The 15,783-nt window shown below is 51.6% G+C and overlaps 1 protein-coding gene across 1 annotated transcript; it reads left to right on the top strand.

Annotated features, from left to right (window-relative positions):
* Positions 1-950: 950 nt before the first annotated feature.
* On the top strand, positions 951-8,247 carry APOF (apolipoprotein F). The gene is made up of 2 exons (XM_025175074.2): positions 951-1,007; positions 5,601-8,247. The coding sequence occupies exon 2, from the start codon at positions 5,621-5,623 to the stop codon at positions 6,698-6,700; it is 1,080 nt and encodes a 359-aa protein (XP_025030842.1). The 5' UTR covers positions 951-1,007; positions 5,601-5,620; the 3' UTR covers positions 6,701-8,247.
* The last annotated feature ends 7,536 nt before the right edge of the window (positions 8,248-15,783 follow it).

The following is a 15,783-nucleotide window of genomic DNA, read 5'->3' as shown; positions in this document are numbered from 1 at the left end:
CGGTTAAGAAACTGTTCCTCATTCCTCTCTACCCCATGCTTCTTTTTTTTTTGGACTGAAACAAACTCTGAGACCTTCACCTTCCACATGAAACATAAACTATAAAAAGCAGTTTAGTTTGGGGTCCCTCAGTTTCCTGGGACTTCAGTGACACTCATTTTTATAGTTGACCTCCACATGCACATAAATAAATCAATAAACCAAACTGCCACAGTTTGATTGTTGGCTCTCTCTAGTATGCAAAAGAGTTAATTTGTTAGAATAAAGTTATTCTAATTAAAGCAACAACTCTAGAAGACTTCAAGTTGTGCCAGATGTTGTAGAGGCTCCATGCCAGATCACGTAGACCATTGCTCCCAGGGCAAAACAACAGCCTCTTTGCTGTTTCTGATTACCTGACACACCCGGTCTAAGCCACTATGGGTTGCTACTCATGTCCTGAATTTCAAACGCAAGGGCAGTAGGATACATTGGCCTTAAGATAGGAGAGGTTGGAAGGGAGGGGTGGAGGATAGGAGGCACTTTTCAGATGACTAACCAGAATGTCTGGTAGGGGATCAAAGATGAGTGGCCTTGACCATCCATCACTCCATCCTAACGTTAGATGTTATGGACACGCATGTTTGTTCTATGCAAACAAGGCAACTGACATGCTACCCCTCCCTTTCTTCCCTTAACCCAACATATTACTCAGCATTGCCTGCTGCTTCCTCTTCTCCTGATTCTACCTGGTTTTTGCCATGTTGCAAAGTGTTCGTGGACTACTCTCAGGAATTCCTATTCCCTTCACCATAAAATAAAGGAAAACTGCATGAAGCATAGCCGTTAATCAGAGAAGTTGGGAGCTTTTGCAGAAGGCTGAGAAATAGGCCAGAACTTTCCAGGGGCAGAGAGTGTTGCAATGGGGTCAGCTGATAAGACTGGTTACCAGATATAAGGGTGTACAAACACCAGCTTTCAACAGCTCCCTCTGGAGCATTTTGGGTTTGCGTTGCTTCACACAGCAGGTAAGCTGCTCTCTTTCCTGACTGCAGGGGAGGGAGTGGGAGAGGGCAGGCATACAATAGCTGTCAGTATGGGGCAAAGAAATAGGTTAATTCTGAAGTAAGAATGAAGTGCCATGCTAATCAAGCCTCCTGTGTTTCACTAGTGGGAGATCATAGCTGGTTGTGGCATGCAAACAGCTTAAATGCAGTGAGTTAATGCAGACCACTTTATACAAACCTGTTGGCTCCTTGCTTCAGCAAGTCGGTCGCCCTTTGTTTGAATTTCAGAGCAAGTCAAACAATTGAATCTAACTTTTGATTTTGGGGAAGCCCTTGCAATTGGTTTTTAAACCAGTTGCCACAACCTGGGGTTCTGTGGATGTGCTGAACTAACCAACCATCCCTGAGCAAGGCATGTTGGCTGAGGGATGTGGGGATTGTAATCTGACATGGTGAGAGGACCTCAGAATGGATGACACTAGGTAGGTAGGTAAACAATCTTGTTTTGTCAAAGGTTGCTTTCTGTTCACTATGAGGAATATGATTCCTTATTTTGGAAAATGTAGCCCTAGACTTCTATGAAGTGTGTATTATCTATAGGGAAGGATAAGCTCTATATGAAGATCTCTAATGTCTCTTTTGAGTATGTCTGACCTTAAACTGAATTCAGCTTATCAAATTAGACCATTGAACTTGCACTCTCATACCCAGCTGTGGCCCACAATCAACTTGACTGCATCAAGCCAACCTCCATATAGTCCAGACCAAGAAACTAGCTAAGCCAACTGGCTCTGTCAGGTGCCAGATGCACATCAAGGTGTTGGTTGCAGTCTTGTTTGTCACCAGCAGCTGGATGTAACTACTGAACATCAGTCTAGGTATTGTGAACAGTAGATGGATCTGGCCTAACTTAGGCTGTCTTATTCACTTTACCAACATTAGGACCAGGGTATTAATTCAACTATTTATGGCTTGGTGCTCCAGGACAGAGAAATTCAAGCTTTGAAACAAAAATTGCAATATTTATTACCATATTTATGTCCAACCAGGCTCTTGGGCAGTGGCAGGACTGCATGAGCCAAATGAGGCCCTACCTGGCTTTTGGTGGGCTGCTGATCTCCTGGTTTTGGCATAAGATGGCAGTGGGAGTAGACCACACAGAAGATTTCTGGGTGGGATTGACCTATGTCCTGTAGCTGCCATTGGACTGTCCACATGGAGTAGTGGCTATTTTGTCATCTTCACCTTCCTTGCTAGTTTCATCCATCTTGGCAGACTGCCGTAACAGTTAGCTCACCAGACTCTAACTACAACTAACTTCAAGACTTTCCTTCCCTCGCTGTTTGGAGAGTTTGTACAGCGTTGGACCTTTGTCTTTTGCTTTGAGGGTTTTTTGGTGAGGGTTTTCTGTGGGAGTGCCTTCTGGACAGACCCTGGATCACTCCTGCCCTGTAGTTTGGTGTGACTCTTCCCTCCCACTCAGGTGAGAGAAGAGTGGGTGGGGGTGGCATGGATTGTGAAGAGCAGATGGTTGGTGGATGTGTTGTTAAGGAGGGTGATGAGGTAGCTGGTGCCTGAGCTAAGGGATGCTGAGTGCAAGGCAGAAGCCTTCTTGAGGCTGGTGCCAGCCTTCTGATTATGGAGTTGTTAGGTTGGACAGTGTGTTGGGCATTCTGGCCTGTGGTGGAGCAGCCTGGGTCAGAGGAGATTGGGGGGCCAGAGGGAAAAGGGCAGGTGAGACTATTAAGGTGGTGATGGGCACAGGGAGATACGGTAGGGGACAGACTGGTCTCGGGGAAGGAGGCCTTGATGTTTGTATCATTGCCACCTTCCAGCTCCTTGGGCTCTACCCCAAAGCTCGGTATCAAGGGCTCCAGAGACCTAAGCTTCTGGCTGTTGCTGCTTAACATACGGTCAGCCTATAACAAAGCTGGCCTCATCCACAACTTAGAGGGCTTACTTTGTTTGCATTACTGAAATCTGACTGGGTCCAGAGAGGGGGGTTTCCTGTCTCTGAGATGTGTCCAGATAGGTTTTGTGTGTGGCATCAGCCATGGAGTCAGAGTTGGGGTGGTGGTATGCCAGGTGTTATCCATGAAACCCTAGCAGCTTTCAGGGGTGCTGCTCTGCAGATTACCGTGTGTGAAGACTTGTTTGTGAAGTTGGGCTATGGGGATCAGAAAGGACCGTTGCTGGTGTACCAGCCTCCCTGCTGCATAGCAACCTCCCTAGCTGAGATGTTTGCAACTGGCTGGATTGGCAGTGGAGTTCTCTAAGCTTATGCCATCCCTGGCCATGGACTCAGTAGTGGTTCAGGAGTTCATAGCCACCATGGCAACCATGGTCCTAAACCAAATTGTCTTTGGACTGACTCACACCAGAGGTCACATATCAAACCTGGTTTTTATCTGGGGGGAGTGGCAACATGTTCTGGAGTTGGGGGATGTTACCATCAATCCCCTGCCACAGACGGATCACTCCCTGTTGTCTTTGGAGTTCTCTGGTGCTGCACCTCCCTGCACGAAGGGAGATCCTATTCAAATAGTCCACCCCAGGCATGTGATGGACCCTATTGGGTTCCAGAGGGGAGCTTGTTCCTGGGGCTCTGGTACCCAGTTTGACTGAGGCCTTGGTCACTGCTTGGAGTGAGAGGCAACCTGGGCCTTGGATCAGATCGCACCTATGTGGCCTCTTCATGCACATGGATCCCGGATGCCCCGTTTTTCAAAGGAGCTCTGGGTGATGAAGCAGCATAAAATACATCTGCAACACCCTGGAAGAAAATGAACCCAACCAAACTTGGGTAAGAGCCTTTCTTAGAGAGTACCTTGTGGTGATAAGGGTGGCAAAACATAGCTATTTCTCCACCCTTACTGCATCCGCAGAGTGCCAACCAGTTCAGAGTAACACAGTCCTTCCTGAGTAAGAAGGGGCTGTGTGTAATGGTATGTGGGAATTACCTTGGGAGACAGGAGGGAGAATCACAGACTGGATAACCGGCATGTAAAAGATATCCCAGCCCACAAAAGGGGGGATGGCATGGGAAGCATTTCATAAGGGACCCTCCCTAGTTTTCCAGAGAGTAAAAGGAAAGGAGGGGAGAAATACTTTCAGTCCTGCAAGATTCTGTTAACGTAACCTTACAATGAAGATAGAGCTAGTGCTGCTGGTTGTGCTTCTTGTCTGGAGCACCCCACAGGGCTAACACCATGGGAATACCTGCAAGGCCTCTGTGAGGACTATTCTAGGGATCTGTTGGATAAAGTCACTCAGATTCGCTCATAGTTGGGTTCTGGCTATCCTTTGGAGTTGCCTAAGGCACAGTCTGGCCTAATCAACTGGGAGGAATTTGAACCTGTGGGCCCTGATGATGTGGACAGGGTCCTTAGTGCTCTGAATTCAGCCACCTGTGTTTTAAATCCCTGTCCCTCCTGGCTGATTAAATTAGGGGATTGGGGGTGGGAGGCATTGTTTTGATGGTGGTCCTTTCTTTGAGGCCAGCTCCAGTCGGTGTCAGTAGGAGGGAAAGTTTGAGCTTGAGGCCCCTGCTTTTTGGGGTGCCTCAGGACTCTACTCTGTCACCACCGCTATTTAATATCTACATGAAGCCGTTGGTGAGGTCATCCATCTGCATGGGGTGCAGTATCATCAGAATGCTGATGATACCCAGCTGTACCTCTCCACCCTGAGCCGACCAAGCAATGCTGTCAAAGTGCTTTCCCGGTGCCTGGAGGCTGTGATGGCCTAGAGAAGGGAGAACAGGATTCAGCTCAACCCTCCCAAGACTGAGTGGCTGTGGTCTGGAGATTTTCCATCTCTAACTCTGCCTGGGGGTCAGAATTGGTGCGCAACTTGGGGGTCCTCCTGGACTCATGACTTCTGCTCAAAAAGCAGGTGACCACTGTGGGTACTGAGGGCCTTTGCTCAGGTTCAGCTCATGTACCAATTGCTCCCATTTCTGGTTTGGAAGGCCTTGCTTTAAAGTAATTCATCCCTTAGTCACCTTCTGTTGGATTACTATAACATGCTCTACAAGGGGCTGACCTTGAAGAGCATTCGGAAGCTGCGGTTGGTCCAGAATGCAGCAGAGGGTGGTTTTTGGCATTTCTCGCTACACCCATATAGCACCGCTGCTCCGCAAGCTGCGCTGGCTCCCAGTCAGCTTCTGGGTGCAGTTCAAGGTGCTGGTCATCACCTATAAGGCCCTCCGTGGCATTGGGATAGGCTCCTTGCAGGACCACCTTTTTCCTATTGTTTCTGCTCGCCCCATCAGATCTAGCAGACTCCGCACGCTCCAGGTCCCTTCCGTTGAACACTGTCATCTGTTGGACCCCAGAATTGTGCCTTCTGTGTGGCAGTGCCCACCTTGTGGAACAACATCCCCCTGGAGATCTGGATGGCTACAACCCTATTAGCCTTTTGTAAGGCTCTGAAGACCTGACCGTTTGTGTTGTGGAAAGGATTTTAGCACTGGAATGTGTCCGTTACCTCAGGCATCATAGGTCATTGCTTTTAACTGCTGTTTTTTTAATCTTTGTACCCTGCCCGGAGTCACTTCTGTGAGGTGGGTGGCTGTATGTCTTACCTAAATAAATACATTTCTTCCCACTGCAGCAGTGCCCAAAGAAGCTGACATGCACATATCACTACCTCTGATGATCTTGACGTTCCTTGGCTTCCTGCCGCATCATGGATGGGGAGGGCATTTTGTGACTGTAACTGATCCAAGAAACAGTGCTGAAACCCACCATCCCACCTTGGATTCCAGCCTTGCTCCCCTCCGCACTTTGCTCAGTTCCATCTCTTCTAATTCCATCAGGTTGCCTGAAAACGGGGTTTCCTGCAGCGACTTAATGCCTGATGTCCTAGAACGTTTCAACAGTGTGCCTCGACCAGCCCAAATTCTCATTCGGGCTGCACTGGTACTTGCCTTGCAAAATGCAGGCTGTAGCCAGCATGCTGAAACCCTTGGGGTGGATCTCTACCAGGAATTGGGGCAGAAAGATGCAAGCATCCTCCTGTTTATAATTGTAAAAGCCCTGGGCACAGCTAATTCTACAGGTGAAGATAAAAGCTTTGCCGCCCTACAGTTCAATCTGGACCAGCTAGCACCCAAACAAGCTTGGCAGTGCCAAGGCCTGATGCGGGTCAATAGATCTCTCCTGCATGGCCAGGTGTACCGTGTCTACAGGTGGTTTCCAGCAGCTGCTGCAGCCTGTCACTATTTGGGGAATGTTTGTGCTGGAGTGGTCACCAATGGCAACAGGTCCTTCCAAGTGCTGCTTAGAGATGGCAGCTACTTCCTGCCACAGCACGGTTCTCATTCCTGGCTTCATCAGTGCCACAGGCATGCACGAATGCGACGTTTCATGACAGAAGACTGCCTAAGTGAAAAGGAGCAAAATGTACACACAGTTGTGGGGTTCATACCTGTAGTCAGCACTCTGTATAACTTCGCAACCAGCCTCTACTATGCTAGCCAAGACTGCAGTGACTTGGCCAAGGAGCGTGCTATAGAGGGGGCCATAGACTTGGGCTATGATTTCTTGGTTGGTTTAACTGGGGGGACTGGGACTGCCTTTAAGATGATGGTTGCTTCAGCATTGAAACCAGGCTACAAAATAGGCGTACAGGCTCTAATTGAACACGTTCAGGAGAATGGGCCACCGTATCCAGTCCCCTCCAATTACTCAGGCCCAGTCATCATAATCTAATCCAGGCATTCTCAAACTTTGCACTGCTACAACCACCAAAAATAATAAATGAATATCTGCAACCCACCCAATAAAACGATTGATTTCATTGTGGTTAAGTCTGGGCAAGAAATATACCACTTACTTTGAAGAATTACATTTTAATCTATATAATTACCATGGCTCTCAAACTTGATGGCCTTGGGCCATTAAGCAGGGACCAGGGCAGGGACTGAAGACTGATATATGAATTTGGACAGCCCTCAAGCTTTGCTTATCCAAAACTGTTTAGTTTTTTTAAAAATTGTGACACTCTTCCATTTACATTGATCGATCTCACACACACACACACACACACACACACATATACACACCCCAGTGGGGATGTTACAACCCAAAGTTTGAGAATTCTTGTTTGACGCTATTACAAATTATACTAGTATTTTAAAAGTATGTGCTGGTGTTTGAGTGTATGTGACAGGAAATGACAGATGCTTTGCTATTTTCTTTTCCAAACCATTGGCTTTTAGGTGCCAGCTGTGTAGGCTGATTTTTACAAAACAATGTGTCAAAAACAGTCAGGTATAGAAGTTTTGCATTTTGCAGTTGGATTGTCTGGAGAATCCTCAGAGGGATATAATTGAAGGGCATTGTTTTGATACACAATTTTATACTCTCTCTATATATTTCACATAATGTATAAACATACATGTAACAGTGCACTCTATCTTACTTATAAAAGGTTAACTTGCTTTTGCCTTCCAAGAGAGCACACCATTCCCCCACCCCATTTCCTTTAGAAGCAATTAGCCAGATGCCTGACTGCTTTTTGAAGCTATAAATTAGCTCAGTACCAGGCTGGGACTAGCAAAGAAAAAGTATCAGAAAAACTTTCCAATTCCAAAGAAGAGATAAGGACCGACATGGGGTGTTTCCTTGGTAACCAGAAGAAAAAAGTTAAACTTAGATTCACCTCTTTAGGAACCACTTTATTCCTTCTTAGACCATCCCAAAAATTCCTTGTATGGGTATGGGGGAATGTACTATTTGAATACCTCTGTAACTGTCTATAAATTCCTGATGTTTGCTTTTGCAAGGTGTGATTCCATCAGCATTCATTGCCACTATGTTGATTGGGTTCACCCAGATGTGTCTTGGCCAAAATATATCTGTTTACTTTCAAGGAAGCCTCGTCTCAAGTTCTATTTGGTTTTCTGAACTTGGGTAAACGAATAAACAAAGGCGAGTGCCTAACATAATGAACACCCAAGCAGAATTCTGTAGAACTGAATATTCTTAGTCCTACATTTACTCTTATTGTCATTTCTGATCTGCTGGTCCATTGCTTTGGACCTTCTTGTATCCATACGTCTCCTCTACTAACTTGCTTTCTTTTCCTAATTTCATTTACCAATTGTATTTACAGTAATCATAAATGAAGACTGATTTACTATGTAGCATTATATTACATATTAAATCTATTTGTTTAGAACTGACAGGTACTATTTGCAATTTATCAGCTTGCCCAGTCTCTGTCCAAAACCAAACAGTGGATTGTTCTCAGAATGCTGTTGTCCTATGTTAGTTCTAATGATGGATGGAAAAGGCGAGCATCATTACTCCCATTTTCACCATTTCAAAGGAACGTCATTAATGTGAGATTTGCCCCGTTTGACAGAGAAACTCTCGTGACACGTGTGGTTCACAAAGAAGGTTTACTCATGCGTAACGTAGTAGTCACAAGCAGAGCCAGGACTGGCTTGGTACAATTGCATCACTTGTTATATTCCCCCCTTCCCGCGCTTTTTCCCGCCTCGTGATCGCGTTGCGGCTGTGGGCTATTAGGCCCCCCAATGTCCCCCCTGATCGTTCATGATGGCAGGGTCGGTCAGAGTCCATTGTCCTTGATTGCCAGTCCCCCTCCGGCTGGGTTGGTCCCTCCCTGCTACGTGCAGACCCGCGGGTTCTGTGCTGCGTTGCGATCTTGTTTCGCTGCCCTGCGGCCCCGTTCCTTGCTTGCTCGCGCCATTATCAGTTCATAGTTAAAAGCTTCCGCTGCGGTTTTCCTGTTTAGCTGGCCGCAGGTGGCTCGTTAATTAGCGGCGCTTTCAGTTCCTCTTTTCCCCGCTAGCTACCGCCGGTGGATTCCGCGTGGTCTGGTTGCGAGCTTCCCTGTAACCCCGTGCTTCCCTGAAGCCTCGTGCTGACCGAACCTGACATGCCGCCCCCCTGACGACAACTCCCCCCCCTCGGTCCTATTTCGGCTTCCCGGGGTATTTACTGTAAAAGTCCCGCACTAGGTCCGGCGCCCTTATGTGGGTTTTACTCACCCATTCGCTGTGGGACTTGGGGAAATGTTTCCATTGCACTAGGAGCTGGGTCTGCCCCTTGTGCCTCCGGGCGTCCAGTATCCAGTTGATTTCGAAATGCTGCTCCCCCCCGACCATGATGGGTGGTGGTACTCCCTCCGCCTTGTGCCAGGCGTTCCCCGGCTGGTGCAACTTTAGCAGGCTGCAATGGAACACCGGGTGGATCTTCCCGAGGCTTTTCAGGAGCGTCAGCCTGACGGTCACCGGATTGATGACCTCCGAAATGGGGAACGGCCCCACAAACCTCGGGCTGAGTTTTTTCGATGCCTGGTGCGTCTTTAGGTTTTTGGTTGACAGATACACCTGGTCCCCCACTTTCCACTTTTCCTCGGGGAGCCTCTTGCGGTCCGCGTGCTTCTTGTAGTCGGCTTTGGCTCTTTGCAATGCCGCGTGCGCCGCTCGCCGGGTCTCGTCGATTTGGGCGAACCAGGCGTCCAGGGAGTTGATCTGGGATTCCGGCTGAGGCAGCTCCGGCATGGGGACGAAATCTCTCCCGGTAGCTACTTTGAACGGAGAGAACCCGGTGCTCTTGTGGACGGCGTTGTTGTATGCCACCTCCGCGAATGGTAGTAGCTCCGCCCAATCGTCCTGTTGGTGCCCCACGTAGCAGCGCAGGTACTGTTCGAGCCCCCCGTTCAGGCGTTCCGTGGCTCCGTCCGTCTGCGGGTGCGCCGCGGAGGATAAGGCTTGTTTCGTCCCCACCCGCTTCAGGAACTCCCGCCAGAACCGCGCGATGAAGTTGCCGCCCCGATCGCTGATGATACGTCGAGGTGCGCCGTGGAGTCGGTAGACATGTTGCACGAACAGTCTCGCCAGCCCCTCGGCCGTGGGGACTCGCCGGCACGCTACAAAGTGCGCTTGTTTGGAGAATAAGTCCGTGACCACCCAAATGGCGGTCTTCCCCTTACTCTCCGGGAGCTCCACTATGAAGTCCATGGCGACCTCTTGCCAAGGGCCGTCGGGTTCCGCTACCGGCTGGAGTAGGCCTCTAGGTTTGCCTTTGGCTCCTTTCGCTGTTGCGCACACCGGGCAACCCCCCGAGTACGCCTCCACGTCCTTCCGGAGCGTGGGCCACCAAAACTGCCGCCGGATTAAGTGGAGTGTCTTTACGAAGCCGTAATGCCCCGCGCTCCGGCTGTCGTGGGCTCTCTCCATGACCTCCCGTCGGCAACCCTCAGGCACGTACAGCTTTCCTTCGTGCCACCACAACCCCTCTTGGCCGGTTAGCGCCTCTCGGTTCTGCTTGAGCCAATCGTCCCGCTCCGCCGCCTCCGCGAACCCTTGCCTTACTTCAGACGCCGCGTCCCGTCGCTCCCCCTTGGTCTGGCTTCGGGTCACCGCCTTTGCAGCCAGCCTGCTGGCGGGGATGACGGAGTCCACGATCTCCTCCCGTAGGCTGGCGTGTTGGGGCATGCGAGACAGTCCATCCGCTAAGAAGTTGCGCTTCCCGGGGATGTGTTTCAGTGTGAACCTGAACCTCCCGAAGTATTGGGACCACCGTGCCTGTTTGGGGGATAGCTTACGCGGGGTCTTCAGGGCCTCGAGGTTCTTATGGTCCGTCCACACCTCGAACGGTTCAGTTGCCCCTCCAGTAGATGCCTCCACGTGGCCAGCGCCCACTTGACCGCGTACGCCTCTTTCTCCCACACCATCCACCTCCTCTCCGTCTCGGTGAATTTGCGGGAGGCGTAGGCGCACGGGTGGATGGCCCCCTCCGGGCTGGGTTGGAGCAGGACTGCTCCCGTTGCCACGTCTGATGCATCCACTTGGATTATAAACCGCCGGTCTGGGTCGGGATGGCGCAGGATCGGCTCCGCGGTGAACCGCTGTTTTAGTTCCTCAAACGCCCCCTGGCATTCTGCAGTCCACGCGAGTGCCATGCTGGGCTTGGGGGTTTCCCAGTGCCCTTGGTTTTTAGCAGGTCGGTTAGGGGAAGGGCGATTTGGGCGAAGTTCGGGATGAACTGACGATAGAAGTTCGCAAACCCTAGGAAGCTTTGGAGTTGCCTCCGGGTTCGCGGCGCTTCCCAGCCCAGGACATCCCTTACTTTCGCCGGGTCCATCTCAATTCCCTGGCTGGATATTCGGTAGCCGAGGTAGTCTAGTTGCTCTCGATGGAACTCGCATTTCGAGAGCTTTGCGTACAGCTGTGCCTTCAGCAGTCTCTGGAGCACCGTGCGCACCAGGCTCACGTGCTCCGCCAGGGTCTCGGTGTAGATGAGGATGTCGTCCAGGTAGACCAGGACGCCCCGGTAGAGTAGGTCGTGCAGCACCTCATTTATTAGCTGCATAAATACCCCCGGGGCCCCTTTTAATCCGAACGGCATCACGGAAAACTGGTAGCTTCCGAGCGGGGTGTTGAACGCCGTCTTCCACTCATCTTTTGCGCGGATCCTAACTCTGAAGTAGGCTTCGCGCAAGTCCAGTTTTGTGAACACCCTCCCCTTCGACAGATGCGACATCAAGTCCTTCATCAGGGGGAGGGGGTATTTGTACTCCGTGCTGATTGCGTTCAGCCCCCAGTAGTCTACGCACATACGGAGCGAGCCGTCCTTCTTCTCCCGGAATAACACCGGGGCCGCTAATGGTGACTTCGCGGGTTGGATGAATCCCCGCGCTAGGTTCTTGTCTATGAACTCGCGCAGGGCCCCCATCTCCCTCCTCGACAGGGAGTACATTTTCGGCTTAGGCAGGGTCGCTCCTGGCTCTAGCTCGATGGCGCAATCACTGGGCCGGTGTGGTGGGAGCTGGTCGGACTCCTTCTCCCGAACGCTGCCGCCAGGTCTCGATACTGCCTCGGGATTCCGCCGCCCGTCGGGGGTTCCCCGGGTCCGGCCCCTCGCTTTGCGGTCGCCTCGCCAGTCGCCGCTGCCTCCCCTCGCCTCGGGATCGTGGCGGGTCTCCGGGGTCCCGGCGCTGCTGCTGCTGCTGTTGCCGCCCGGGTCTCGGGCCCCATCTGCTCTCGCCCCGTCTCCCGGTGTCCCGGACCCTCCGCTGGTCCGCCGGTGGTTGCGGCTGCCTCCGTCTCCACGGCTCGGTCCCCTCTGCTCTCGCCCCTCGCCGGTCTGTCGACCCCGAACCGCACTGCCTCCGCCGTCCAGTCGACTCGTGGGTTCCGCCGCCGCAGCCACGCCAAGCCGAGTACCACCGCGTAGTCGGCCACCGGGACCACCACGAACCTCAGTTCTTCCCGGTGACTCCCGATCGTCATCTGGACCGGCTCGGTGTAATACTGAGCTGCCCCCCCCCCGCCAGCGTGCCATCTAACTGGCTGAATGAAATGGGTTCCCGGAGGCGCCTCAGCTGTAGCCCGAGCCCCGAGACCACCGCTGGGTGCATCAAGCAGTGGGTGCAGCCCGAGTCCAGTAGCGCCCATAGCTGCGCCTCCCCTCCGGATCTCACCCCCCAGACGTGTATCCTCACCCGGAACGGTGGGCAGTCCTCGTCTCCTATTGGGTCCGCGCGCCTCGACTCCCCTGCTCGCACTGGGATGCCGTTCAGTGCGAGCGCGCCTCGTTTCCCGCCGGCTCCGAGTCCTCTCCGGAGGATGCTGTCTCTGGGGTCGACCACCCCCCGCGTCCTTTCTCGGTCACCGCCGCCACTGCCCCCTTCCGCGGTCGGTCACCGGTCCTTTTCCCGTTCGCACGCGGGGTTTTGACTTCGGGCCGTGGTGGGGCGCCTTCCCGCTCCGTCGGGCACTGCGCCGCTCGGTGGCCTCTACCTCCGCATCGGAAGCACAGATTCGGGGCTCTGGTCGCCTCTCGCCTCCCGGTGGACTGCCATCGACCGCTCCGTCTCTCCTCGGGGGTCCTCTCCCTCGGCCGGTCCCTCGTCTGGTCCCGTCGTCTTGTGCTCTGTTGGATCTGCCGCCACGCCGATTCCGCCGTTCCGGCCAGCCAGATCCAATCCTTCACTGTGGACGGGTCGTCCCGCCCCAGTGCCCGTTCCAGGATCTCTGGGTTGAGTCCCCTCTTAAAATACTTCACCTTCAGGGACTCCGGCCAGTCCGCGAGCTTCTCGGCCAACCTCCGGAACTCCAGGGCATATTCCGATACCGATTTGCCCCGCTGTCTGAACTGTAGGATGTCGTCCTCCGCCCGCTTGGCGCTCAATGTGTCCTCGAATCTGTCCCGGAGCGCCTGCATGAAGTCCGGGAAACTCCGTAGTTCCGCCGCGTTGGCATCGTACAGCCCGATCACCCAGCTGGCTGCTTGGCCATCTAGCAGCTCGGCCACGTAGGATACCCTGTCCTCGTCTCTAGCGAATAGGTGACCACCCCTCTGCATGAACCCCCTGACGTGCGTCAGAAAGTGCGGCAGCTGTTCGGGGTCCCCTGAGAACTTCCCAGTGATACCTCGAAGTCTCAGGGCGTCTGCCGCCCGTTGGTCCTCCGACCGGGGCGCCGTGGGTGGTGCCGGCGGGGGTGTCGGACCGCCCCCCCTGTCGCTCGCCTCCTCGTTCACCGCCGGTGGCCCCACTCTCTGTAGTAGGGTCTGGAGCATCGCCTCCACGGCATCTAGGCGTCGCTCGACTCTCTCCTCTAGTCGGGCGAATTTCTCGCTCCACTCACGGTTCCGGAACCCCGAACCCCGGGTCATCGTAACGCCTGAATCGTCTGGTCCTTGGTTCACGCCCATCGACCACCGCTCGGATGGAGTGTGCCCGGCCCTGGCCGCTGCCCCGTCGCTCCCGGGCGGCTCCGACCGCCCTTCCGCGAGCCTGGATCCCTCGCGCTCCAGCTGACCCACGGATTCCTCGTCGCTGGTCATGCCTGTATTGAGAAAGAAAACGCTCCTCGGTGGTACCGGGTAGCGCTGACGGTGAGTCCTGGCTTTATGTGAGATTTGCCCCGTTCGACAGAGAAACTCTCGTGACACGTGTGGTTCACAAAGAAGGTTTACTCATGCGTAACGTAGTAGTCACAAGCAGAGCCAGGACTGGCTTGGTACAATTGCATCACTTGTTATATTCCCCCCTTCCCGCGCTTTTTCCCGCCTCGTGATCGCGTTGCGGCTGTGGGCTATTAGGCCCCCCAATGTCCCCCTGATCGTTCATGATGGCAGGGTCGGTCAGAGTCCATTGTCCTTGATTGCCAGTCCCCCTCCGGCTGGGTTGGTCCCTCCCTGCTACGTGCAGACCCGCGGGTTCTGTGCTGCGTTGCGATCTTGTTTCGCTGCCCTGCGGCCCCGTTCCTTGCTTGCTCGCGCCATTATCAGTTCATAGTTAAAAGCTTCCGCTGCGGTTTTCCTGTTTAGCTGGCCGCAGGTGGCTCGTTAATTAGCGGCGCTTTCGGTTCCTCTTTTCCCCGCTAGCTACCGCCGGTGGATTCCGCGTGGTCTGGTTGCGAGCTTCCCTGCAACCCCGTGCTTCCCTGAAGCCTCGTGCTGACCGAACCTGACAATTAAAGGCCACTCATGGCAGAATACTGGTGAGTGGGAATGTTTTATCAACAAATAATTCATTTAATATTTCTTGAAGAAATATTCCCAATGAACAATTCTTACCAGAATCACTCTATTTCCAATGTTCAAACTGTTTACATTGTCAGGACAACACCACCCACCCAAAGATGAAGATATCAGCAAACTTGGGGACTGCAAGGTTTCGAAAGCAAAACATGAACAGCTATTAAGGCTTGACTGTGGAATGCTGGCTGTTGAGGGAACAGATACTATACTTGGGGAAGGTGGAATGGATTAAAGCAGCTGGAATTCTGTACTATAATCCTTCATTCAGAATATTTTATTATAGGTCTCCCATCTTAAAAAAAGGGGGGCAGGAGGCAGGGAGGGAAAGTGTATACTGTATAAGTTTGCTATAATATCCCCAGAGTCCTCACTGTTGTATGTGAAGACTTGATGGAATGGGGGATTTTGGAATAAAGAAACATTATGAATGACCAAGAATTGACCTTAACTAGTTGCTAAGAAGGAAGTGAAAAATAGGCTGCAGCTGTGGACCTTGTTAACATTCTTTCCCCTTGAAATTGGTAAGGTTTATCAGTTGGGGAAGAGCGAAAAGCTCCCCGGGGACAGAAGCAACAGATTGCTTTGTTTCTTTGGGACAACAAACTGATAGTAAATTAAGAATCCCACCATGAACCATCTCAAACGGGATACTGCCTTAAATAAAAGTGAATTCCACAAATAGGCTCTTAAGAATTTTGAGAGGTGTGAACAATAGAAACGGGGGGGGACAAACACAGAAATGTAACTTGCAAGCCTCACGCAAAATGGCTGATAATTGCATTGACTATTTCTAAGTTTCTTCTAAAGTCTACCTAACCCACCAAAACACTGAAATTAGGTATTTTCCTTAATTCCAAAGAGTTACTTAGTGGGGAGGGGAAATCCATTTTATATACAAATAAAGTAAAATAATATATTTTTACAGCATCAACTTTCCCATGAGATTTGATCATTTAGTCTGTCTCCCACAAGACAGGCTAAAATAAACTTAATAAAGATACTAACAGCTAAAGAGAGCAAACCATTCATATAAGGAATGGCTGAAAGAATATACTATGAAACAGTACTTTCTTGCCTTCAACCTCAATCACTGCATCATCTTTTAAGTGCATAAGGTGCACTAAGCCACAATTTGTTTCAATCATGGTTTGGTTACCATGCTATAGTGGTCTGGATTAATACATAATGCATAAATCATAGTTTCAAGACTCCAAAGGATGGCTTTAACATCACACAAAATCCAATCCAAAGTGGCTATATTCTGGCTT

The sequence above is a fragment of the Python bivittatus genome, unplaced genomic scaffold (assembly GCF_059951505.1).
Source record: "Python bivittatus isolate LINGU-HERP-01145 unplaced genomic scaffold, Pbiv_v1 ctg000220_np1212, whole genome shotgun sequence".
Classification (NCBI taxonomy): Eukaryota; Metazoa; Chordata; class Lepidosauria; order Squamata; family Pythonidae; genus Python; species Python bivittatus.
This window is presented reverse-complemented; position numbering and strand designations above follow the sequence as displayed.